Source organism: Hyla sarda, chromosome 13, assembly GCF_029499605.1.
Source record: "Hyla sarda isolate aHylSar1 chromosome 13, aHylSar1.hap1, whole genome shotgun sequence".
Classification (NCBI taxonomy): Eukaryota; Metazoa; Chordata; class Amphibia; order Anura; family Hylidae; genus Hyla; species Hyla sarda.
Window position 1 is genome coordinate 8,872,400 of NC_079201.1, and position 27,827 is coordinate 8,900,226.

The following is a 27,827-nucleotide window of genomic DNA, read 5'->3' on the forward strand; positions in this document are numbered from 1 at the left end:
CATTTAGTGTATTTTTGTTGGTTCTTCTGGGGGCATCCATGGCAAAGGCACTTATGGAAGCCCTCGTAGTGGACACATAGCGCACCTATGCACAGGGTACCTATAGAGGCAGCTATAGCTGAGGCACTTCTGTGCGCTGGGTATAGCCGGAGGAAGGGTAAGTGTTGTATTGTAACTGATTCTATTATACAAATCCTGTAGGACATATAAAAGTCCCAAATAAAATCCCATAAAAAGCAGAGGGTCTGATACTTTGTGCAAAATGAAAGTGAAAGCAGCTCAACAGAAAAAAAGCTTGTCCTTCCTAACTTCCTCCTCCCTTAATCTCTCAGGACTTAGGAACAAGAATCAGTCCTGTTCTGGGAAATAACCCTTTCAGAACTGTCTGAGACTGTACACTGCAACAGACCCTCTGCACAGATGTGACCCCACACCTTCATTTCTCCACTGGTCATACACGTCTTTGAGGTGCAACCAGAGAAGACAACTCCTCAGGTAACCTGCACATCTTCTATACCTCTAAGGACACTGAGCTCCATAGCTTCATGCACACCAGCTGTAGAAGATAATGTAGGGACGGCTCGGCTCCTGGGAAGAATAAAGCGGCTGTGTCTTTTCCCTCATACTGTATAATTTCCTGGATGAGGAGAAGCATGGCCACTGTTATAGCAGATCTGCTCAGCTATGGAATAGGAGCAGGAGAGGGATTACTCAATTAATAATCTGCCATACAGGAGCCTGGGAAAGCTGAGGAGGAATATAAGACCCTCACAATGCTTGTCACCAGCTTTCCTGCGATAAAACCCTGATTTGAGGAGCCTAAGCTAAATAATTCAGCTAGAAACCCAATATCCATATGTCCAGTATAGTGCTTGAGTGTATTCTATTCTTCTCTGTTATCAGCCATTATACTAGAGGGAGATGTGTGCATTCTATAACCTTGCCTTTTACTAAACTTATTGTACTTGAAAGGTATGTCCACCTTTGAGCACGGTTGTATTGTTTACACATGGGTATAATTTACTAACATTATGTTACTTAACTTCTTAAAGTTGATATTGTACTGCAGAGCTGTAGTCACATTACATTACTTATCCTGTACTGATCCTAAATTATATCCTGTATTATACTACAGAGCTGCATTTACTATTCTTCTGGTGAGGTCACTGTGTACATACATTACATTACTTATCCTGTACTGATCCTAAATTATATCCTGTATTATACTCCAGAGCTGTACTCACTATTCTGCTGGTGAGATCACTGTGTACATACATTACATTACTTATCCTATACTGATCCTGAGCTATATCCTGTATTATACTCCAGAGCTGCATTTACTATTCTTCTGGTGAAGTCACTGTGTACATACATTACATTACTTATCCTGTACTGATCCTAAATTATATCCTGTATTATACTCCAGAGATGCATTTACTATTCTTCTGGTGAGGTCACTGTGTACATACATTACATTACTTATCCTATACTGATCCTGAGTTATATCCTGTATTATACTCCAGAGCTGCATTTACTATTCTTCTGGTGAAGTCACTGAATACATACATTACATTACTTATCCTGTACTGATCCTGAGTTATATCCTGTATTATACTCCAGAGCTGTACTCTCTATTCTGCTGGTGAGGTCACTGTGTACATACATTACATTACTTATCCTATACTGATCCTGAGTTATATCCTGTATTATACTCCAGAGCTGTACTCACTATTTTTCTGGTGAGGCCACTGTGTACATACATTACTTATCCTGTACTGATCCTGAGTTATATCCTGTATTATACTCCAGAGCTTTACTCACTATTCTGCTGGTGGGGTCACTGTGTACATACATTACATTACTTATCCTGTACTGATCCTGAGTTATATCCCGTATTATACTCCAGAGCTGTACTCACTATTCTGCTGGTGAGGTCAATGTGCAAATACATTATATTACTTATCCTGTACTGATCCTGAGTTATATCCTGTATTATACCCCAGAGCTGTACTCACTATTCTGCTGGTGAGGTCACTGTGTACATACATTACATTACTTATCCTGTACTGATCCTGAGTTATATCCTGTATTATACCCCAGAGCTGTACTCACTATTCTGCTGGTGAGGTCACTGTGTACATACATTACATTACTTATCCTGTACTGATCCTGAGTTATACTTCAAAGCTGGACTCACTATTCTGCGGGTGGGGTCACTATATGGAGTCTATTCCCCCATAACATTTAGAAGAACACACTGTAGACCCGGGTCCAGAGAGGTTCTGGCAACATGCATACACTGCCCAGATATATCAACAAAGGCAGCAGGAATGTTTTGATAAGGTTAACCCTTTCCCGGAGGGTCAAAGACCAACCCTTCCACTGATCCACCTTCTGAGCGGCAATCTTAAGCCTGCTGTCCCAGTTTTGTTTGGGGTAATCCCCTTGGCCAAATTCAATGCCGAGAACTTTTGCCGATTCCTGGGGCTCTGGAAGGGCTCAAAACTAGGATCTCCCCCTCCCAGCCAGAGACTCTCACACTTATCCTGGTTGATCTTGGACCCGGATGCCTCCGAGTAGCGGTCCACCTCTGACATCACCCATCTGACCTCCTCTTGTGAGGAGACAAACACAGTGACATCATCAGCATACGTTACCGCCCTCAGAGCCGAATCCGGCACTGCCAGGTTCATTCTCACCCCCGCCAACGGTCCACAATCAATCCTCCTAAGGAAAGGATCAATTGCAAACATGTACAGCAAAGGGCTTAAAGGACAACCCTGACGGACACCAGACCCAACCTCAAAGGAGCGACCAATCCAACCATTCACAAGCGGGAAACTTTCTGCCCCTGCATACAAGGTCTTAAGCCAATCAACAACCCCCCCCGGCAGGCCATATCTCAGAAGAACAGACCAGAGGTACTCATGGTTAACCCGATCAAACGCTTTTGCCTGATCCAAGGACAGCAAGTACCCCTTCCAGTGGCCAGTCCTACCCTGCTCCACAGCCTCCCGGAAACTTTCAGGGGCCTGACAAATGCCACCTCCCTGCATGGATCCATGCTCGGTCCTGAGATCACCCCCATTGAAGTGATCTGTCTGCCCTGGAACGGTGAGCGCTCCGCTTTCTTTCTTTTTCTTTGTGGAGTTATAGGCATAATCTAGCTTTCTAGAGTGTAGCGCTCACCTGGTTTTCCATTACATGCACCTGAGTGAGTCTTCCTTGAGGGATATACACGGCAACTACACTACACAGTGGTGCTGGCGTTCTTTGTATTCTTTGTGAATAGAATATTGTCATATGGTTCCCAAATAGCGCAGCCATACAACACTATTACTGATATACATTGCCTAACTACAATAACTAAATAATATTGTCATATAGTACCCAAATAATACACACATACAACCCCATGAAAGACTACTATACTTTGACCAACTACAATTCCTAAATAATATTGTCATATAGTACCCAAAATACAGCCATAAATCCCCAAATACTACTACATTGCCTGACTACAATTTCTAAGTAATTTTGTGATATTGTACCCAAACAATACAGCCATGCAACCCCAAGTAATACTACAATTTGCAACTAATACTGCCATATAGTACCTAAATAATAGAGCCCCAAATAATGCTGCCATTCATTGCCCAAAGACTACAATGTACAAATATTATTGCCAGAAAAAGTACAAAAACAAAGTCAAACAGTTTTGGGCCCTATATGTCTGTCACTTGGGCCCTCAAGGTGATAGATCAGGAATTTCCTACATGCTACTTTGGCATTCAGGACTGTGTGTGTGGGAGGAGAGGTATACATATAACAGCCTTACACTAAATTGAGTGTACACAGATAAAATTTCCCACACAACACGTTGTGGATCTTCAGATTTGCTATGCCAAATGTGTTGATGGGCAACTAACCACCAGCAGGTGAGTGGATAGAGATGAGCTAAGATCCAGTAGAGCCATCATTTCAGCTTCAGTAAACTATATAAAGAATATTGTAGTTTCTCCAGAACATCTCGTCTCCATATAAAGTGTTCAAGCTTCTCAATTTTGTGATCAATCATTGTCTCATTTTGTGGCCAGTTGTCTTCTTTTTGCTTGAATATTAGATGGTCGTCCACCATAGACCAATGTAGATCTTAATTTTATTCTTGGTCCTATGTTTAAAGGGGTACTACGGTGCTTACACATCTTTTCCCCTATCCAAAGGATAGGGGATTAGATGCCTGATCGCGGGAGTCCCGCCGCTGGGGACGCCCGTGATCATGCACGTGGCACCCCGTTTGTAATCAGTCCCCGAAGCGTGTTCGCTCCGGGTCTGATTACTGGCGACCGCAGGGCCGGCGGCGTGTGACGTCACGCCTCCGCCCCGGTGTGACGTCGCGCTCCGCCCCTCAATGCAAGCCTACGGGAGGGGGCGTGATAGCTATCACGCCCCCTCCCGTAGGCTTGCATTGAGGGGCGGAGCACGCCGTCACACAGGGGCAGAGGCATGACGTCACACGCCGTCGGCCCTGCGGTCGACCGTAATCAGACCCGGAGCAAACACGCTCCGGGGACTGATTACAAACGGAGTGCCGTGTGCATGATCACGGGCGTCCCCAGCGGCGGGACTCTTGCGATCAGGCATCTTATCCCCTATCCTTTGGATAGGGGAAAAGATGTGTAAGCACCGGAGTACCGCTTTAAGTCTAGGCTCACACTACTGCTATGCTCCGTCCTATTAACAGTCCGTTAGGCTCTTTTTTTGCACTTAACGGCCCCTGAACGGGTTTGGAGCACAACGCGTGTTGACTTTGCATGGGGTTTGTTGGGTGTCCATTATTTTGGAGGAGTTAAGTGGAGAAAAATACTGAACATGCAATAATTTTTTTCTCCGCTTAACTCCCGTCATTTTAGCTCCCTCAGCTCAGCTCAGTGTGCAAGTAGCCATAGGTGTACACTTACCATGAATAACATGAAAAATGAAGACCTACATTGGTCTATGGTGGTCCTAAAAAAACGCTCTATACACAAACCAGGGATTTCGATATGGACATCTGCACCATCTGGTGGAGCTGGATTCTAGAGTAGAAACCAGTATCTTCTTCTTTGTGTGATAAAGTGTGGTGCATATACAGAGCACAACCCACCAAAGTTACTGAGTTTTTGTTTTTTCTGGTGAAGATTGTGTTTTTTATCAGAGGATACTACCCTGGATGGTGCACCATTTATCTTTTTTTTTTTTGTTGCTTTGACCAGATGGTAATCTTAGCTCCAGGATTCCACGTTAGGTAAGCAGGGCCGGACTGGGTGTGAAAACCAGCCCTGGAAAAAATTACATACCAGCCCCATAGTGTTGCGTCATTATACCAGCACGTCGTAATTTTCTTGTTCATAAAAGGTAAAATATAGTTCCCCCACATTAGGTGCAGTATAGTCCCCCACTTTAGGTGCAGTATAGTCCCCCACATTAGGTGCAGTATAGTCCCCCACATTAGGTGCAGTATAGATCCCCACATAAGTTGCAGTATAGTTCCCCAACATTAGGTGCAGTATAGTTCCCCCATATTAGGTGCAGTATAGTCCCTCACATTAGGTTGGCAGTATAGTTCCCCCCATTAGGTGCAGTATAGCTCCCCCACATTAGGTGCAGTATATCTCCCCCACATTAGGTGCAGTATAGTTCCTGCACATTAGGTGCAGTATAGTTCCTGCACATTAGGTGCAGTATAGTTCCCCCACATTAGGTGCAGTATAGTTCCCCACATTAGGTGCAGTATAGTTCTCCCACATTAAGTTGGCAGTATAGTTCCCCCACATTAGGTTGGCAGTATAGTTCCCCCACATTAGGTTGGCAGTATAGTTCCCCCACATTAGGTGCAGGATAGTTCCCACACATTAGGTGCAGTATAGCTCTCCACATTAGGTGCAGTACAGTTCCCCCACAGACATACAGCCTTCAGCCATATACAGTGTATGGCTGGAGGCTGTATGCCTGTTTACTGCCCCACTTCAGTATTCCGACCACCGATCCGGGATCACGATCTACTGCTATGGCCTATGGGTAGATCTTGACCCCGGAGCGGTGGTCGGAATACTGAAGATGATGTGCCGCTGGTCACTTACCATGCGCGCGCGTCCTCCGCACCACTCCGCTCTACTCTGTTACTATGGGCGCACCCATGGGACGTCAATGACATCCCTGCGTGCGCTACCTCCCGGTGGCCCCTGCGTTTTTTAAGTTAATGCTAAAGGCCGCAGAGAGGTAATCAGGGCATCCTTGTGTCCCGAAAAGATTTTTCGGGACACAAGGATGCCCCTAATGTGTCGCAGCCACATCTCAAAGCGGCCCCAGGTCCGGCGGCCCACCAGGAAATTTCCCGGTATCCCGGTAGGCCAATCCGGGTCTGTTGGTAAGTATGGGGAATGCCTATGCCACCAGATGAGATAGTCTAGTCACTAACCACCAAAGCCAATCCTTTACTGGAGAAGTGGCCATGCGCAGTTGATTCCATAGATTTGAATAGAAAGAGACCAAACTAACTGGGTCTCCATTGGATGTGGAGAAACCAAACCCCATATTTCTTCAGTATTCAGTAAGACATCAATACTTTTACATCTAGTTTTTATGTTGGTCTTAATTCCTGTCTGAACGAACCTTGCAAAAGTTTGATATTTCTGAAGAAGTAGCAGGAACTTTAGTGCAGTTATAGTAACTTTAGTAAATTCCAATGACCCAGACATATTGCTTTGTTAAGGTCGAAAGAAAAAACAATAAAGAAGCTTTGCCTTAAGCAAATATTCAACAGGTTTTCTGGGAAACAGTAAGTTCTGGCAAGTGTAGAGATATGATGACAGGTTGTACGGTAAATAAGGAAGCAGGATAAGGCAGGGTTAATACGTGAGGTGTAGAATATAACTGATATAATGGAGGTTAAGCAGCCAGCTGATACCTTCTACATCTGCCACCAGTTTATCGTTGGATGAAATAGGTTTAAATAAGCATTGATAGATGTGCCCTAGATCTAAACATTTTCATACGGGTGACACTGAGTACCAAGCTTTTACTTGGCGCCTTCTATACCTAAAGTATAACAATAAGCCAAAAGAAGATGTTCATGGAACTATAAAATCATTGAATGTTTAGATTGCAAAATCTTGGGCTGTAAACTGAATGTTGGTTAAGCCCAACAGTAGTAGAGCCATCTTGTCAGCTGCCTGATATACACTCACTGGGCACTTTATTAGCTACACCTCGCTTGGACTAGGCTGGACCCCCTTTTACCTCCATTTTTTGTGCCATACTTTCTATAAGGTGCTGTAAAGGTTTCTCAGTAAAGTTGGTCCATATGGACATGATAATATCACACAGTTCCTTCATACGGACATGATGACATCCCACAGTTCCTCCACATGGACATGATAGCATCACACAGTTCCTCCATATAGACATGATGACATCACACAGTTCCTCCATATAGACATGATGACATCACACAGTTCCTCCATATGGACATGATGACATCACACAGTTCCTCCATATGGACATGATGACATCACACAGTTCTCCATATGGACATGAGAGCATCACACAATTCCTCCATATGGACATGACGACATCACACAGTTCCTCTATATGGACATGACGACATTACATAGTTCCTCCATATGGACATGACGACTAGACATGTGCAATTCGTTTCGGAACGAATACTAAACTTAACGAATTTTCCCGTTTTCGGGTGTTCGTTACAATCCGAATGCACGGAAAAAAATATCTAATATTTCCGAAAACGAATATACAGTTAACGAATGCATTCGTTAAAAAACGTATAACGAATAATGCATGTTAATGAATAACGAATGCATTCGTTATCAGTAAACCGAATGTAAGGAATGAATTAGATTTTTTTCATTGGGTTTACCTGAGGAAAACTTGTCTTCCTACAGAGAGAAAACTGCAAAAAAAGGTGAAAACAACAAGAATCCTAAGGTAACACCTGCTATTTATTACAAAGGAGGATCAGCAAGTGAAACTAATGTGCATTTCGTTTAGTAACGAATGCTAAATTTAACGAATTTTACAGATATAACGAAAGATCCCAATTAACAAATGCATTCGATGTTATTAACGAATGCATCCGAAAACGAAAACATTTTTAGCCTATGCATCCTAAAACCGAATATAACGAATTAAAAGCATTCCGAATATTCACAGAACCGAAAATGTTTGAAAACGAAAACAAACGAAACGAAAAGAAACAACATTTTTGGTTCTGCACATGTCTAATGACGACATCACACAGTTCCTCTATATGGACATGATGGCATCACACTGTTCCCTTTCTACAATTTCAAACCAGTGTGCCCATTCTCCTTTCACATCAACAAGGCTGCTCATTGGATATTTTCTCTTTGTGCGTGAAAGTAGATCAGCAGTTTGTGAAATACTCAGACCAGTCTATCTGGCACCAACAAAATCACTTAAATCCCCTTTCTTCCCCATTCTAATGCTCAGTTTGAACCTAAGCAAGTTATCTTGGCCACGACTACATTGCTAAATGCATTGAGCTGCTGCCATGTGATTGGCTTATTAGCTATTGGCTTATAGTGTTAACAAGCGATTGAACAGGTGTACTAATAAAGTGGTATATAGTTGAAAGCCGTCATGAATAAGAAAGACAAACAATTGGTAATTCCGATAAAAACAATAGAAGGTGTATTGAAGACCACTAGTGGCAAGTGTTTACTCGAAGGACGTAAACGAAGGATGTCTACATAAACATATTAACTAGGACATTATTAAAAGCGATCATTATATAGCCATAATGATTTTGGTGCTTGATGTCACCTGTACAAAGGTTATCTGTGACCTCATGGTGAAAACCACCTGCTAGGTAAATAAATGACAATAAATTACTTTCTATTTCATTACTAAACCTCAAGCAAAATACTTTTTTTTGCTGATATCAGCTTTTGTTTTATTATTTGTAAACTAAATTGCTCAATAAGTCTTGGCTGACTGCCAGGATGTCAGTACAGAGTAAGGAGTGAGAAAGTATGCACTTTACTTCATTATGTTGCTATTATGGGACTTATTGTATAACCTGTGTATGTGAAGGTAAAGGTTCGTTCACATTAGGGCTGGACGGTATGCCGGTTCATGCCGAATATCGAAATATTTGTCCTGCACGATATGAATTTTTCCCCATACCGCAATACCGGTTTAACCCCACCCCCTCGGGTATGAATGATTTATCAGCCCAGCGCTGCCCCACATTGGGGATCTAATCATATGTGAACCACGAGCGCTGTTCTGCTCCCCCCCCCCCCTCCAATTAATTATCAGCCCAGCGTCGCGCTGTCCCCATCGGGGTAAATACTCACATTTATCACCCGCAAGCGCTGCCCTCCTTGTCCTCCTGTTTGTTGTGGGCCGCCAGCGCGGACATGGTATAGCTGTATCTGTATGCCCGGGCTGCAAAAGAGAAACAAAATAAACTTTAACTCACCTTCCCCGTCGGTCCAGACCAGCTTCCTAGGGAATGGAATGTCGGACAGCCGTCAGCCTATCACCGGCCGCAGCGATGTTCCACCTCGGCCGGTGATAGGTTGAGCGCACTGTCATGTTTCTTACATGACAGTGGGCTCAGCCCATCACCGGCCGAGGAGGAACATCTCTGCGGCTGGTGATAGGCTGAAGGCTCTCCGACGTTCCCGTTCCCAGGAAGAGCGTGAGGCCAATGTTGGAAGGTGAGTTAAAGTTTATTTTGTTTACCTTTTACAGCCCAGGCATAGGGACACAGCTATAGAGTGTCAGCACTGGCGGCCTGCAACAAACAGGAGGACGAGGAAGGCAGCGCTTGCCGGGGGGCATGAGTAGTACCCCGATGGGGACAGCGCAGCGCTGGGCTAATAATACTTTCTGGGGGAGGGGAATACCGTTATATACTGTGGAACCGCCACAAGTTACAAAAATACCGCGATACACATATTTGGTCATACCGCCCAGCCCTAGTTCACATCACAATTTGCCCTTACACAACATGTATATATACACAAGTGCATGTATAAGCGTGAGCACGCATAAGCCTATGGCAGTTTCCTGCTATGTAATTTCCTAGCAACTGTGTCTGAGTTGTTGGGCCTATGACTCCAACACCAGCACTTCTCTGATGTTGCACTGTATAAGAATTCTATTGTACTGTTTTAATTCTGCTTTGTCTATGTAAAAGCAACACATATTGTATTTAACCCCTTACCTTAATGACCAAGCCCAAATTTTTAAATCTGTCCTGTGTCTCTTTAACCCCTTATGGACATGGCGTTTTTCCGTTTTTGCACTTTCGTTTTTTCCTCCTTACCTTTTAAAAATCATAACCCTTCCAATTTTCCACCAAAGGATATTATATTATGGCTTATTTTTTGAGCCATCAACTCTACTTTGCAGTGACAGTCATTTTACCCAAAAATCCACGGCAAAACAGAAAAAAAAATCATTGTGCGACAAAATTGAAAAAAAAAAAACACCATTTTGTAACTTTTGGGGGCTCCCATTTCTAGGCAGTACATTTTTCAGTAAAGATGACCCTTTATCTTTATTCTGTAGGTCCATACGGTTAAAATGATACCATACTTATATAGGTTTGATTTTGTCGTACTGGAAAAATTCATAACTACATGCAGGAAAATGTATATGTTTAAAAATGTCCTCTTCTGACCCCTATAACTGCATATGGGGCGGTATGAGTGCTCATTTTTTCTGCCGTGATCTGAAGTTTTTATTGGTATTATTTTTGTTTTGATTGGACTTTTTGATCACTTTTTATTCCTTTATTTTTATGGTATAAAAAGTGACAAAAAATACGCTATTTTGGACTTTTACGTGTACGCCATTGACCGTGCAGTTTAATTAACAATATATTTTATAGTTCGGACATTTATGCACGCGGCGATACCACATATGTTTATATTTATTTTATTTACATAGTGGGGTTTTTTTTTAATGGGAAAAGGGGGGCTATTCTGACTTTTATTACGGAAGGGGTTATCACATTTATTAACACATTATTAACACTTTTTTGGCCAAATTCCTCAAATAGGCATAACATTGCCCTCCTTTCCTCCTCACAGCATTGCCCTCTCTAGTGGACATAACATTGCCCTATTTTTCCCAGTTGTCACAGCAGTGCCTCCTTTATTGTGTCAAATTCATCTAGTTGACATAACATTGTCCTCCTTTCCCCCAGTGGTTACAGCAATGCCTTCTCAACCATGCTGAATTCCTTTAGTGAATATACTGGTGTCTAGGCAACACTTGTATAGTGTAGCCTTTTTGATCCCACCCTTCACACACACTGACAGTCCCTTAGTTAGAAGCTGCTCTGTGTGTCACCCTGCCTGATGTTTGCAGACGCTCCCTTCTTCTCCACTAGCACTGTGCTTTGCAAGGCATGCAGTGCAATGCAGGTGTGTATAAAGGAAATCTGGACCCCCCCCCCCTCTTCACATTCCATAGGATCCCTTCACAGCATGCACTGTACACAAACAGCTAATGCTGCACAGAGTGACATGTGAGGGGAGTCGGACTCCCTACAGACATCCCAGGACAGCGCGCAGCAATAACAGTTGGGTCTCAGAGACCTGCAGACTGTCCTTCCGCAGGGGTATAACGTGTATGTGCAATACTTACTATTTCTACTCTGCTGCTTGCGTTCCAAACTTGAAATGTACAGCCACTGGACACTGGGCAGTGGTAGAAGTCAGCTCTTCCAGCAGGTGACAAGCCATGGTATGTTGAATTAATCGCATATTGAGGCCATTGTAATTCTAGGGATCCCTATAATGTGTAAATCACCACCAGCACAGGTGCAGCCTGTGTATTACACTTTTACCTGCACTACATCATTGCACTTTCTCCTGCACTACATCATTGCACTTTCACCTGCCCTACTACCATAGCAGAGAGGAATATGTGTTATTGTGTGCTGTGATTGGGCAGAGAGATAAGGGTAAGGAAGTAACAGTGTGCGTACTGCTAGCAAACAGCCCAGCTTTAACCATGCCACCTGACATGATGATGGTTAGAAATAAATATGCGCTACAAAGGGGGATTAATAACAGAGCCAAGCCTAAATATAACTGTGGTGTCCCAGTACCGCATCTTATACGGTACCTATGTATCTGTGGGTCCCCATAGCCAGAATCCCTAGGACGTAGGGATCCCTGTTGTGTAGCCTACCCCTTGTCGCCTCTATTCCAACTAATAGCCTAGTAATTTATGTAAGGGTAATGTAAATATAGTAATATATATGTAAATAAATGGTTAATTACTGGTTCCATAGCGTTGCAGGACCTGCGGGTCACGTGACTAGGTAAACTCTATAATATTCTGCTTAAGGACCTTTGGAGGCCCTGGGACGTAAGCAATCCAATTACTCTGTGTAATGGTGAGTGACAGATGTTCGGACCAATCGCATTCAGCCCTCCCCCTGCCCATATAAGGGAGCGGTTGCCATCTTTTCTCTCTCTTGTTCCTGGGCTGTCAAACAAGAAGGATCTGCGCAGCAATTATCGCAGTGAGTTAGGCCCAAGCCTTGCGGCAACAGCTGAGTAATTCCGAATATAGAGTGTATCAATCCCCAGACACTCTGCAGCATCACCGGACCTAATATAACCCCTAAATCCGGACGGATCTGCAAATATCTACCCTAAATTCAGAGACTTTCTAAATCGCTCAAGGTCCGCAACAACTGTCAGTCACTGAGCAATATAAGGACTGTTTGTACGAGACTGTTAATGTGCCTTGGATGTATCGCAAGCACTTAAGTAAAGTTGTTCAAGTTCAATCTCCTTGTGGACCTTCAGTCATTTCATGCACCTATCGTTACTGGGAAGGGCGGCGATAGGCCGGAACATTGCCTCAGCATACCAGCCCTCAGCCTGGCGTCACGAACTATAGGGTTGACATTAACCCCTTATATACCGATATCATACCACCACTACCATACACCCCCCAAGGGGTACCACATAACCTTCTAAAGACTAAACCATTCAGGTTTCTAAACATCATTAGGGTACACTTTAAGGTTATCAGATATGTCTGACTATATGGCCTGCAAGGTTACATACATGTAACAGAGAAATGTTAATACAATGAATAGCTCAATCTGCACCCTACTAGCCAGAGCAGAGCACTGAAAACATAAGAGTATGAGAATATGCTGGCACAGTAGGATATAATACTTATCACTGATCAAAGTCTAACCACTATCTAAGAAAAAGTCAATAAACACTGATCAGCCATAACATCAATGAGGTGAATGATACAGATTACTGGGGGACAATGGCGCTTGGGTGGGATTTACTAGGCGGCAAGTAAACAATCATTTCTTGAAGTTGAAGTGTTGGGAGTGGGAAAAATGGGAAAGTGGAAGAATCTGATGGCCGTCAAAACTGTCATTGGCTACATCAGATTTTTTCAATCATGAAAAAACAACTGTGCGTCATAATTTGGCATTATCTGCAAGGTTACTGTGACTTTAAATATAATGTTTAATCTGCAAGTTTAGTCTGACATGTAGCTGTCAGGATTGTTTATACAAATGATCCTAATGGATGGTGGCGTCACTTTGTACATACATTATATTTCTTATCCTGTATTATACTCACTGCATTTAATATTCTGCTGGTGGAGTCACTGTGTACATACATTACATTACTTGTCCTGTACTGATCCTAAATTATATCCTGTATTATACTCCAGAGCTATACTCACTATTCTGCTGGTAAAGTCACTGTGTACATACATTACATTACTTATCCTGTACTGATCCTAAATTATATCCTGTATTATACTCCAGAGCTGTACTCACTATTCTGCTGGTGGGGGGGGGGGGGTCACTGTGTACATACATTACATTACTTATCCTGTATTGATCCTGAGTTATATCCTGTATTATACTCCAGAGCTGTACTCACTATTCTGCTGGTGAGGTCACTGTGTACATACATTACATTACTTATCCTGTATTGATCCTGAGTTATATCCTGTATTATACTTCAGAGCTGTACTCACTATTCTGCTGGTGAGGTCACTGCGTACATACATTACATTACTTATCCTGTACTGATCCTGAGTTATATCCTGTTTTATACTCCAGAGCTGTACTCACTATTCTGCTGGTGCGGTCACTGTGTACATACATTACATTACTTATCCTGTACTGATCCTGAGTTATATCCTGTATTATACTCCAGAGCTGTACTCATTATTCTGCTGGTGAGGTCACTGTGTACATACATTACATTACTTATCCTGTACTGATCCTGAGTTATATCCTGTATTATACTCCAGAGCTGTACTTACTATTCTGCTGGTGAGGTCACTTTGTACATACATTACATTACTTATCCTGTACTGATCCTGAGTTATATCCTGTATTATACTCCAGAACTGTACTCACTATTCTGCTGGTGAGGTCACTGTGTACATACATTACATTACTCATCCTGTACTGATCCTGAGTTATATCCTGTATTATACTCCAGAGCTGTACTCATTATTCTGCTGGTGAGGTCACTGTGTACATACATTACATTACTTATGCTGTACTGATCCTGAGTTATATCCTGTATTATGCTGCAGAGCTGTACTCACTATTCTGCAGGTGGGATCACTATTTTTCACCTTTACAATGATAAGCGGAGGAGTTATATTGCTTTTAGGTAGGTGTTATTATCCACCAGTTACAGACCAAAATACGTGGAGACATGTTCAGTTTTACAGTAACATCATAGATGAAAGTGAAAATAGGTCATGTTTCTGGACTCCTTAAAAGACTCATCTCAGGCTCTAACCTGCCTCACATACAGATACAGAGTCTTGGTTGAGATTTTAGCTATGACTTGTAGCAACAGACAGAAATCATTAAATACGTTGTATCTTCTCTTGTCGTGATATGGTATATGATCATACAGTCTATAAATAAGGTTGGACTCATCGATTTCATTTAGGAGGTGTGAACAGAGCTGGACAGTGCTCTGCATGATGGACGCAGAGATCCAATATAAACAGAATCTGTGGCCCCAAATGTTGCCTTTCCATACCAAGACTAGAATGTCTGGTCCAAACCATATAGACACAGAAGAAGAAGAGCTGCTGTAGAGCAGCTAAAATGTTCACTGCTTGTTATAAGAGGAAGGAGTCACAACATACAGGACATTGCAGCTTGCTGTCTGTGAAGACAAGCCATCGGGGGCAATGTGATGGCCAAAGTTCTGTTGGAAACCTTGGCTCCTGGCATCATATGGATGTTACCGTGACCACCTACCAACCATTGTAACGACTAAATCATAGCAGTGGAACCCCCTAATAGCAGTGGCCTTTTTAAGCAAGATAGTGCTCCAGCCAAACTTCACACTGTTTAGGAATGAGAAACATGAAAAAAGCTCAGGGTGGTGACTTGGCCTCTTCAGTCCTCATGCTCCCATTTTCCATCCATTCGGTTTACTCTAGTGATAAGTGGATTCTTTAAAAATGCTGTGAGTCCCAGATGAGAACATATAGAGAACATAGACCTTATAAAGAGACTGTGATGTGGAACAGTTGTTTAATGTTACAATAACATTGTCGATCACTGAGAAAATAGGTCATGTTTACCACCTCTTCATAATACCTTCATCTCAGGTTGTAACCTGTCTCACACACATACAGTATAGTATAGATTCATGGTTGGAGTAATAGCCCTGATAAACTTGTAGCAGCAAATAGAAACCATTAAACCAGAACCTTCTGTTGCCAAATTTTCCTCTCCAATATGGTGTATGGTCACACAGTGTACAAATAACCAGTGACTAATAAGTGCTAAACAGTATGGTGTCCAAATGACAGTGCCATAGATGGAGGCCAATGTTATGTAGTATTCAGAATATTGGGCAGACTAGATGGGCCAAAAGGTTCTTATCTGACGTCACATTCTATGTTTCTATGCCTCCACCACCCCCCCCCCCCCATTAATAACACCACCGAGTCCTGCCATCTGCTGAGGTTTGTTTGCCGATGCCAACCCTGCCCACACATACAGTCACTCATTTTCTAAGTTCTTACGCTCGTCTAGTCCCTTTCTATACATTCTCTTCCATGCTGTATTACTGAATGTTTATTTTTGTTCTCTCCACAGTTTCTTGCCTACACATAAAAAACATCCAAAATGGCTTGGGGACAAATAATTCCACTTTTCCTAATGACCATGCTCCATGTTGTATGTTGTAATGGATGTAAGTATGCCACTACCTAAGTTAAATTTACTTCAGATTTTTAGGAATGTTTGTGCCAAGGTTGGAATCAAACGTGCCATCGGGTGGCATTAAAGGGAATTTAATATTTGTCTTGCCCATAAGTAGACAACAGCACAAGCCATGGTCAGTAAGGGTGGTAATGGTACAATCATGTAATTTTACTAGACCCTATGTAAACTGACATACCTGTACAAGAAGTACTGATACTACTGGGGGCTGATAAGTGTTAAACCACATCTCTGAGGATCAAACTATTGCAGTGACCCAAAGCAGAGTTGGTTCCCAGTGGTTGAGTGTAGTTGAGCTGCAGGTCTGATTAGAGACGTGGTGTGGCAGCCACAAGTACTGTTCCCCATCTGAGGCTCATACAGGTACGAGGAGAAACTTCAGAGGAGTAGCGATGATGCAGGTCCTTCCTCTTAAAGGCTGCAATTTGACTTAAAGGGGTACGCCGCCCATAGACATCTTATCCCCTATCCAAAGGATAGGAGATAAGATGTCTGATCGCGGAGGTCCCACCTCTGGGAACCCCGCGATTTCAGATACAGCACCCCAGACATCCGGTGTACAGAGCAAACTTAACTCTGTGCCGGATGACTGGCGATGCGGGGCGGGGGCTTGTGACTTCACAACAACGCCCTGTGTTGGCCATCACGCCCCCTCCCATAGACTTGCATTGAAGGGGTGTGGCCATGATGTCACGAGCCTCTGGTGCTGCACCCGACACTCTAAACAAATGCTGGGTGCAGCAGGGAGATCGCAGGGATCCCCAGCCATCAGACATCTTATCCCCTTTCCTTTGGATAGGAGATATGATGTCTAGGGGGCGGAATACACCTTTAAGTCCTTCAGAAATTGATGAGATGGCTACTTTGGATTCATGCTGGCTTGATGTTACTTTCAATCTGACTCTGTAAACCACTCTGTAAACACCCAAAATCAGTAAGCTTCAGAAAAGCTCCTTCCATTTCTCTAGAACCTTCTATGTAAACTATATCAGTATCTTATGTAACACTACAGTATAGGTGACAGCAACCCTGCCAGCAGCAGGAGTTAACCCACTAGATTCTCTTCATCATCTTCTACATCTCTACGATGCCAAATTACCCCTCTTTCCCTGTTGTTAACAAAGCAGCTAAGGGCTTTGTGGACATCTCTAGGCCTGCACAAATATATCGTCTTAGGTAATGAACTGGAACTAATAGGTCCCTAAATAAATAAACAAAAATGGAGTAATGTCCATAAATGTTCTGTGCATTTCAAGTGATGATAAAGTCATATGTAACCCCATAGTGGTGCCTAAAACTACAGCTCATTCTCAAAAAAAAGAACCCTCACAGCTCTACAGATGGAAAAAAATATTCTAATGTGAGAAAGCTATTTTTTTTTTCTTTTCAAGTATTTTTTTTTATCAAACTGATACACAAAACAAAGGTCACATGTTAACAATTGCTGAGAAAACAAAACCCAAAAAACAATGGCACCATTTTTTTTTAAATATTTTTTCCTTTTGCCATTTCCTAATACATTATATTGAAAAATAGTTGTACTATTAACAAGTACAACTTAACCAGCAAAAAACAAGCCCTTATTTTGCTTTGCATATGGTAAAAAGGCTTTTAGGGCTTTTTTTTTATTTTAGGGCAAAAGATCAAACAATAAAAACTTTCTTAAGTAGTTGAAGAGACAAAGCCAACCACAACCTTACTGTGCATGGGGCAATTAATGAAACAACTACTCCACAACAGCAGTGTCTACAGGAGTGCACCTCTAGTTGAAGACTTGCATATTGACTTACAGGGCAGCTGCCTTTAGGTGATACTACAAAAAAGTTTCTTTTAAAGTTTTCTTCCTTTAGGAAAAGATACATTTTCTATCATTTTTGCCCTAAATATATAGGCTATGAACAGCCCAAACAAAAAACCATAGGTCACTTGCTTTTGACCAGTAGATCTATTGCCAAAAGAACATCTGCCACATTGGAGCTTTGCTAAAGAGGCATCAGCCAAAAGTAACATCAGATATCTCCATGTTTTATTACTTATTTTCTCTTCTTTCTCACATTTTCTAGTATTAAACTCCACATGCAGTAAGGAGACTTGTCAATGTGGGGAGACCGTGACTGTCACATGTACCCTGACCCACCCACTACAGGAAATTATCCTGAGACATAATGGTACCCCACTGCTTCTTCATAAATTACCTACGAAGGAGGGAAGGATAGAGCATGAAAAACATCTGCTTGAGTGGACAGAAGACAAAGTGAAGGTGACCATCTCCAAAGTCATGTTTTCTGATAGACTGAACTATACTCTATTTCTGGAAGCCAAAGAATCAAAAGGATATACGTTAGAACAGATCACCATCGATGTTTTTGGTAAGAAAATTTTGTAATTTTTTTCTGCTGTTGTAATAAAAGGAATGTGTAAGATAACAAAAATGCCTAATATATGCAATTTGCATAACTAGAAAGTTTTGGGTCCCACACTTGCCAGCCAAGTGTCTGATGTCCTAACAAAAGATGAGAGCATGATAAAGCCATACATAAGTAGAAAATACAGGATGGGGGAATGAGTGGCATTTCACCCTAATCCAGACCCTAAAAGAAATTCAGATCAGGCACCTAAATTAATTCTGATTCTTAGTGGACTCCATATTAAAATCTGTGTATATTAGATAAAGATGAACCGAACTTGGGTACAATAATTAAGTAATGTTATTGGGGTGACGCTTTTGGTTCTGTTACATGTCCTCCAAAACAAGTGTGATATAAACTGGGAGAGGAGTCACATTAATACCTAATAATAAAGAAGATATAACAATGAGGCCATACCGGTGTCAAAGAGAACTAGGTCAATGCCCCAGGTTATCACTATGTAACCCCAAAGTAATGCCTGCAAAAGCAACCCAGCATGATTTCCTCTACTTCAGGGATTCATCAGGGGAGAAAAACATAATGGCAAACATGATAACTATTTGAAACCATGGCACCAGTGAAGGGCCACTCACTCAATCACCAAGACTGGAGATAGACTGCTTAGTTTGGAGGTCCACCATGTCTTTGACACGCTAGAGCACTATTTGTCTTTCATCAAGATGGACCAAATCTCCTAGATTTTAGCGTATCTGACTTTTTCTTTGGAGTCCCAAAACGAGGCACTTGATTCATCTTAAGGTAACCATACCCCCTACCTTCGGCGGGTTCAGCCTATTGGATAAAGTGCATAAGTGCATGGTGGCCTCAAGACTCTCCACCAACATATGATGTCAGTGAAGAGTAGTTTTAAGTGTGTTGGCTTTTTACCTACCAACTCTATGGTTGTGTGAGAGATAATCCAGCATTAGAGCTGTCTGGCTGTGGCTTACCTCTCCCCATAGAGGAAACTTGAAGTTCTGCCATACTTGAATGTTCTTGTGTATGGAGAGGTCGACAGAGTTAACTGAAAGTGGACTGCCACTTTTAGACAGTCAATATAGTATAATTTTATGCAATTCTTACTTTGCCCCCTCCCCCCTTAGGATTAGGTAATCATGGAAGTTGTACCCACATATTATAGGTATTTTTCTTGATTTTTTTTCTGTCCATACAATAATACAGAAATCATTACCTGCAGACCTGAAGCCCAACATTTAAAGCCCACATGGGAAATGGACAGGAGTTGGGCTTAGCCAAATATTGCATCTGATCTGTTGTATATTTCTTTTTTCTACACAGGTATATGTGAACCAGAGATGATGAAAAACAATAAAACCAATGAACTAGAATGTGTGGCAGAGAGTGAAAAAGCCGCATCGATAGTCTGGATGGATAGTCAAAGAAAACTCTACCAGGAGACCAGAACAAGGCAACCTGAAGACCTACCTAATCGCTTTAAGTTGTGGTCCTATCTAAAATTGACGGAGGAGATCGGGGATAATATATGCTGCTCTGTCTCATACCGGATAAATTATGTTTATATGGAAAAACAAATCTGTAATCCAAATACATCAGGTAAATATTACTGAGTATACAAAAAAAGAGGTTTGCAGCAGCACACATTGGTCAAAAAATTTAGGCTCTCAGCGCACCTTTTGATCAAAACGTGTCCCCCATCCACCACGGGGAGGTGGCCTCATTTAGGATGGGACCCTAGCACAAATTCTGAGCCTAACGCTCAGATACCAACTCACCTCTGCTGGGCATATAGCCTCTGACTGGGTGACATGCTGGATCCATATACAATTTAAAACACCTTCTGTGAGAAAGGGGGAGGGGTGCATAGCTAAAGAGGGTGCCATTCCCCCTGATTTGTAAATACAAGCAAAAAGAAAAATAGCCAGCACAACAACCTAATACACGGGTGCACACTGCTATGGCAGATACAGAGTATACAAAAAAAGAGGTTTGCAGCAGCGTACATTGGTCAAAAAATTGGCACCCTCTTTAGCTTTGCACCCCTCCCTCTTTCTCACAGGTGTTTTAAATTGTATATGGATCCAGCATGTCACCCAGTCAGAGGCTATATGCCCAGCAGAGGTGAGTTGGTATCTGAGCATTAGGCTCAGAATTTGTGCTAGGGTCCCATCCTAAATGAGGCCACCTCCCCGTGGTGGATGGGGGACACGTTTTGATCAAAAGGTGCGCTGAGAGCCTCAATTTTTTGACCAATGTACGCTGCTGCAATCCTCTTTTTTTGTATACTCTGTATCTGCCATAGCAGTGTGCACCCGTGTATTATGTTGTTGTGCTGGCTATTTTTCTTTTTGCTTGTATAGGTAAATATTACTAGTTGCCAGGAGCTACTTATCATACCCAGCTATAATGGGTGTGAGGGTCAGTAGTGTTATTTCCTGTGCGATCACTGATGTGTTGTATTATATATGGACTATTCAGGACTGGACTGTAACTAATAGGAAAAGTTATTAAACAATTATAACTTTTACTTGCAGCAATAGGTAACGATGACCTACCGATGAGCAAGAACCTTACTCTCTCCACAGTTCTGATTCTTCTGGCTGTTGCTTTAGTTGCTGCTGCTTTCGGGTATCTGTTAAGAAGGAGGGACAGGACCATTAATAGAGGTAAAACATTACTGTAGGTTACATAATTCACTTATTAGAATGTTCCTTAACCACTTGCGGACCAAATATAGTGACTGGAAAGTGACTCTGCAAGGACATTCCTAAATGTCCTTGCAGAGTCTGCAGCTGCACATACAAAGGACTCTTTGTATAACCCTAGATGGATATATATCTCAGATGGTCAATGAAAGATGAAGAGTAAAAAAAAAGCTTAACATACACATACGCAGCTCTACACTCTCTACACTGTACATATGCTTTAATCACACACATGGAATTTTGACTGTATATGCGGAACACAAAGAAGGGATTCTTATATGTGGGCACAATGAGGCAGCTATTAATGTAAGGGCCACTATTACTTTGTGGGGAGCAAAAAGGGGCATCAGTACTAGATGCCTGTGCCTTTTACATGAAAAATACTATGCAAAAAAGTGCATTATCACTTACAACGTGTTTTATTTCCTTCTAGCTCGCAGCCTGTCCGAAGGACCCCTCATGGAACAAGGTTAGTAACAAGACCAAAATAGTTTGTGAGATTAATTTGCACCTCATAATAAAAAAAAGGAGCATAAAGATCCTCTACACTAAGATATCCACAGATATAGGAGATAGAAATAACAACTGGAAGAAATGTTTACCAAAAACTTTTTAGATTTATGGGAAAATAGTGTTAAAGGGATTATTCCATCATGTAAAGTTATAAACTTATAATAGGATAGGGGAAAACTATCTGATTGCGGAGGGTCGATGGCTGTAGCCCAAATCGCTTGCCCCCCCCACATCCTTCAGAATGCCTCCAGGTAAAATGAAGCATCAGGTTGCTCATGCATGCCGCCGCTGCATTCATTCTCTTGGCTGTTTCCACGACTCCCATAGAGCAACCTGTTGCTCCATTCTAACGGGAGACTTGGGTTTCCATTCTTCAGAACGTAGGAGGCCACACCGTTTGGAACCCCGCAACCAGAAAATAGAGACTATCTTTAAAAGATGGAAAAACCCCTTATAGGCTTTGTCTATTGTTAGGTAAAGATGACAAAATTTACAGTGTGGGGAGAGAAAATTAGGTTCCAAAAACAGGCACATGATTATTAAAGGGTTGGTCTCAACAGAGACAACCCCTTCAGAATGGATCTATCAGTGATCAGTGGTGAGGGTCTGCCTCTTAAAAACCCTGGCAAACAAAGAAAAGTCATGGCCAGCAATACATAATAATACATAATACCAAAGTAGTATCACATGAACTTTCTTCCATCACACTAATTTACCATAATTCCCCAAACCATGGGTACACCACTCCAGCAAAAGGATTCTTTGTAGAATTACTCTTAGATGTTACTAATGACTCTAAGAAAGTTCATTCTGTGTTGACTATATGGTTACCAGTCACTTGCCTAATGTTTTTTTTAATTTTTTTTCTGAACAGAACCTAACGCAACCGAAGCCACAACAGAGACTGTTTAATGGAGAAAACCTATGGGGACTCAAAGGACAAATGCCCATTTCACACTGAACTACACATATATGAGATTAAAGTGATGTAACCTCATTGTGAAGGCAACTTTTGCACTCTTGTTATTGTCTCCATGATTAAAGGTGTCTGCCAAGAAAACAGAGGGTTTCCACTGTATCTCCCAACATACCCAAATATGAATGGGAGTAATGAGAAACTTCTTTTTGCGGGCTTGTCCAGGATATAAAAAAACATTAACTAGTTTTCCAGAAGTAATGTCAGGTCCGTCTACGGGCTGCATCTGGTATTGCTTCTCTTTTTCATTCAAGGTTGGCACTGTTTCTGGACTGTAATTCCACCTAGAAATATTTTCACTTTCCAAATATTTTAAGAGATATATCAAACACTCGCTTTGACACTACATCTAGAGTCAGCTGGTGCTGACATCACGTACGCTTTGCCTTGAAAATTTGAGAATCTTTTAAGATCTCAACTTTGTATTCTATACAGTATCTGTATGTCATGAAATTGTTTTATAATATGAAGCCAGCTATTATGTAAGACAATATATTTAGAAATTTTATGTAAAATAATGTAAATTTGAAGTTATGTGTATAGGATTGGTAAGACAATGTAATTGTTCCAGTGTAACTGATACTAAATATTTGCACATAAACATGATATGGGCATAGGAATCCTATATGTGAATATAAAAAGAGAAAAATATATATATAAAAAAAAAAAAGTAGAATAAACTAAAAATTAAATTGAAAAAATGTTCTTCAGAAATGAATGGGTCAGTTAGGCTGGGTTCACACTACGGTTTGTCATTACGGTTCCCGTATACGGCTGGGAGGAGGGGTGGGCGGGGCTTAATCGCGGCGCCCGCACTCAGCCGTATTCGGGAACCGTAGTTAATGTATTTCTATGAGCCGACCGGAGTGAACCGCAGCCTCCGGTCGGCTGCTTTTTCGGCCGTATGCGGTTTCCCGACCGCAAGCAAAAACGTGGTCGACCACGTTTTTGCTTGCGGTCGGGAAACCGCATACGGCCGAAAAAGCAGCCGACCGGAGGCTGCGGTTCACTCCGGTCGGCTCATAGAAATACATTAACTACGGTTCCCTATACGGCTGAGTGCAAGTGCCGCGATTAAGCCCCGCCCACCCCTCCTCCCAGCCGTATATGGGAACCGTAATGACAAACCGTAGTGTGAACCCAGCCTTACTGGTGAGGGGGCTGTAAATACACTGTTTACACATAATCACATGTATTTTCACATTGTACTGGATTATTTGCATATATTTTTGTAACAAATGTGAATGAATAAATACAATATTTCATACGTCTACAGTTTTTTCCTCCTAACAGGAATCTAGGTGATAACTCTTGGAGTGGTCAATGGGAGATCTAAAGGGGATGATCTAGTCTAAAGAATTTTTCTTGCTTCCACACAATAGGTCGGGGTCCGAGCAATCACTGCAACTAAGTTCCCAGTCCCTCTCTCCAAATTGCCCCAACCCTCTTACCACCCATGTTAAAATTGCCCCATCTGCACCTTCCGTAGCGGCAACCGAAAAACTAAGTCTTCCATGTGACTTTCAAGAAATTTTTAGCAGATATAGAAATCACTATTAGTTGTGGTTTCTGTTTAGCCACAGACAGCCCCCTTCCTCTACTTTTAGGAAGTTTATCATATCACTTCTTCTTTAACATCCTACCTCAGGTCTTCATCCCATCGAGCCTGGCTCTCTAAATGCTGATGTGCAGCAAAGTCGGCTGAGGTCAAGTTTGTCAACTCAGCTTTGGATCAGAATCTACTTGGAGGCACTGTGCCTACTAAGGCTTCTTTCACACTATAAAATTCATCCGTTTTAAAGATTCGTTCGATGTTCCGTTATGAAAACCGACCATTAAACGTCCGTTAGAAAATCCCATTATAGTCTATGAGATTTTTACATTATCCGTTTTAATCCATTATAGTCCGTTATGAATAACGGACGTTATTTTGTGACAGGAGAATGAACGGAAGAAATAATGCATGCACTATTTCTTCCGTGCATTCTTCCGTCACAAAATAACGTCCGTTATTCATAACGGACTATAACGGATTAAAACGGATAATGTAAAAATCCCATAGACTATAATGGGATTTTATAACGGACGTATGGGATTTTGTAACGGACGTTTAATGGTCGGTTTTCATAACAGAACATCAAACGGATCTTTAAAACGGATGAATTTTATAGTGTGAAAGCAGCCTAAGAGGGCAAATCTACCTGATGGTGGCAGGCTATCTACTTTGGGGGCACTGTACCTACTGAGGGGCCAACTTTACATAATTGGGGGCACTGTATATACTGAGGGTGCCAGCCCCGCTCTGTAACTCTATGTAGTCTTCACTTTGTGGCTGAGTTTCTGCAGTTCCTTAATGCTTCCACTTCTTAATAATAACTATTCGCAGCTGATCTAGTAGGTAGAAATCTTAGGATCTGACTTGTTGGAGCGGTGGCTCCTATTACATCATCGCATTGGCATCACGTTCTCTATAGAACGCCTCAGCAAATGACCAGTGTCTGTAAAGGTGGCTGCATTGGTAGAGGCAGTAAAGGGACCCAATTATTTTGTTGATATAGTGTAGGTTGACTTTCTTACTGTGTGGGTAGGGTTCCCCCTTAGTAGGTACAGATGCTCCCCAGTAGAAGAAATGACCTCCAGTAGGTAGTTATCCCCCTCAATAAGTACATTACCAACCAAGAAGGTATACTGACCCCCAAGTAGGAAGAATGACACCCCCCCCCCCCACCAGTAGGTAAAGTTTTGCCCTATTAGTAGGTACAGACCACCCCCCCCCCCACGAGCTAGAGCTGTCTTCTATAGTTTTAGTGCCCTCTGATAGGTAGAGTTGCCCATTAATTAATTATAGTGTCCCCCAGTAGGTAAAGTGAACCCCTAGGAGGTTTCCTGCAGTAAATAAAGTGTACACCTAGTAAGCACCATGGCTAGAGATGAGCGAACTTACAGTAAATTCGATTCGTCACGAACTTTTTGGCTCGGCAGCTGATGACTTATCCGGCGTAAATTAGTTCATCCTTCAGGTGCTCCGGTGGGCTGGAAAAGCTGGATACAGTCCTAGGAGACTCTTTCCTCGGAATGTATCCACCTTTTCCAGCCCACCGGAGCAGCTGAAGGCTGAACTAATTTACGCAGGATAAGTCATCAACTGCTGAGCCGAGAAGTTCGTGACGAATCGAATTTACTGTAAGTTCGCTCATCTCTAACCATGGCCCCCCACGGGTAGAGTTGTACCATCGGTAGGCAGTTACCCTCTTATTAGGTACAGTGCCCTCACTAGGTAGAGAGGGCTCCTAGTAGATAGAGAGGCCCATCCAGTAAGTACAGTGCCCCGCAGTAGGTAGAATGGCCCACTAGTAGGCAGAGTGGCCCCCTAGTAATTACAGTGCCCATCTTCCAGTAGACAGAGCTCCCGCTCCCATGCTGGTGTTACGGATGCATGTTGCTGTTGTCATTATTTTCTGCAGGATTCTTTGCAGTGTCAGAATATATCCTAGTCAGTTCGTAGTTCTATTGTTTATGCGCGTGGAGTGCACATGCTGAGACTTGTAGTCCTCTTGAGTCACAGCTGATACGATAGGATATCCTGTATTTTTTATACAGATGAATGCAGTCTGGTTTTATATACAGTGACACAATGTAACAATGTTATAGGATATAGCCTGAAACTGCCATGAATACTGCAGAAAGCAATGACAGCAACTCCAACGCGCATGCGTTCCACAGTAAACTTCACCAAACCGGCACGCCCCCTTCCCATAGACTTTCGTTGAGGGGGCGGGTGTGACATCACAAAGGGGGCAGGCGTGACGTCACGAGGGGCAGCCCTGAACACGGAAGCCCCCACACAGCGTCCCGAACAATAAACTTCCGGACGCTGGGGAGCAGAGCTTCCGACACAGGGCAGCGGAGTACCCCTTTAAGCCGGTGTTGGCCACACTACACTGCCATCTCCATCCTCAGTGAGTCCTACATCACTGTCTCCGTCCTGGGTGAACTCTACACCGCGGCCTCCAACCTGAGCGAATTCTACTTCTGCCTCCATCCTCAGTGACCTCTACACTCCATGACTTACACTCACAGCCTTGTGGAACATGGTATTGGTTACAGCCTAATCTAGTGTTTCCCATCCAGGGTGCCTCCAGCTGTGGCCAAACTACAACTACCAGCATGCCCGGACAGCCTTTGGCTGTCCGGGCATGCTGGGAGTTGTAGTTTGGCCACAGCTGGAGGCACCCTGGTTCGGAAACATTGGCCTAATCCCTTACCTCCTTTGTGTATCATTATGAAGACCACCACACTCCACCAATGAGGGATTTGGTGGTGCTGAGGGCTCTATACTGAGCAGCTTCCCACAGCATCTACAGCTTGTCTATCAGTAACCTCACTACAGGGGGGCAGTAACTGCACCCCCCACTCTTTTGCCCCCTCACTGAATTTGGAGAAGCAGGACCCCTTCCTATTTACAGTGCAGTGACAGCAGCTTCATGCTTTACGATGCCAGAAGGAAGAAGCAGAACTTCGCTCCACTTACTACAGGAAACACGTGACCACTATTCCAGCCCCACCTACTTCTCATCATGTGACCACTACTCCAGCTCAGCCCAACCTACTTCACGTCATGTGACCTCCACTTTAGCTCAACCCCACCTACTTCACATCATGTGACCTCCACTCTAGCTCAACCACACTGATATCACGTCTCGTGACCTCCACTCTAGCTCAACCCCACCGATATCACATCATGTGACCTTCACTCCAGCTCAGCCCCACCTACTTCATGACGTCACCTCCCGTCCTTCAGCCACAATCTCCACTAGACCCTACTGCAGACTTTCGCCCCATATGTGACCTCAATTCACAGGTCCTACAACTCCAGCAGGTCCTGGGTGTGTAGTGTGGGGCAGTAAGGAGATAACATAAAAGGGGGGTTTGTAACAGAGTGT

The 27,827-nt window shown here is 42.7% G+C and overlaps 2 protein-coding genes across 7 annotated transcripts in view; one reads left to right on the forward strand and one right to left on the reverse strand.

Moving 5' to 3' along the window:
- LOC130297721 (urotensin-2 receptor-like) overlaps positions 1-27,827 on the reverse strand; it is a 645,128-nt gene that overhangs the window by 610,657 nt on the left and 6,644 nt on the right. For all 4 annotated transcript variants that reach the window (XM_056550501.1, XM_056550499.1, XM_056550500.1 and 1 more), the window contains exon 2: positions 21,246-21,322. The gene's annotated coding sequence lies outside the window, so the exon portion shown is untranslated. The remainder of the gene's footprint in view (positions 1-21,245; positions 21,323-27,827) is intronic.
- Positions 343-23,620, forward strand: LOC130297725 (uncharacterized). 3 transcript variants are annotated; one of them, XM_056550518.1, is made up of 7 exons: positions 343-495; positions 16,178-16,274; positions 18,367-18,672; positions 20,011-20,286; positions 21,225-21,356; positions 21,829-21,864; positions 22,783-23,620. In XM_056550518.1, the coding sequence occupies exons 2-7, from the start codon at positions 16,208-16,210 to the stop codon at positions 22,818-22,820; spliced, it is 855 nt and encodes a 284-aa protein (XP_056406493.1). In that variant the 5' UTR covers positions 343-495; positions 16,178-16,207; the 3' UTR covers positions 22,821-23,620. The 3 variants fall into 3 exon arrangements, with proteins under 3 accessions (XP_056406493.1, XP_056406495.1, XP_056406496.1); XM_056550520.1 differs by lacking the exon at positions 343-495 and adding an exon at positions 3,046-3,114; XM_056550521.1 differs by lacking the exon at positions 343-495 and adding an exon at positions 11,418-11,465.

Bases quoted from the DNA above. Each gene is read 5' to 3' on its own strand.
- LOC130297725 (XM_056550518.1), top strand. From the start codon at position 16,208: ATGGCTTGGGGACAAATAATTCCACTTTTCCTAATGACCATGCTCCAT. The intron at 16,275-18,366 runs GTAAGTATGCCA...CACATTTTCTAG, and splicing joins TGTTGTATGTTGTAATGGAT to TATTAAACTCCACATGCAGT. The intron at 21,865-22,782 runs GTTAGTAACAAG...TTTTCTGAACAG, and splicing joins AGGACCCCTCATGGAACAAG to AACCTAACGCAACCGAAGCC.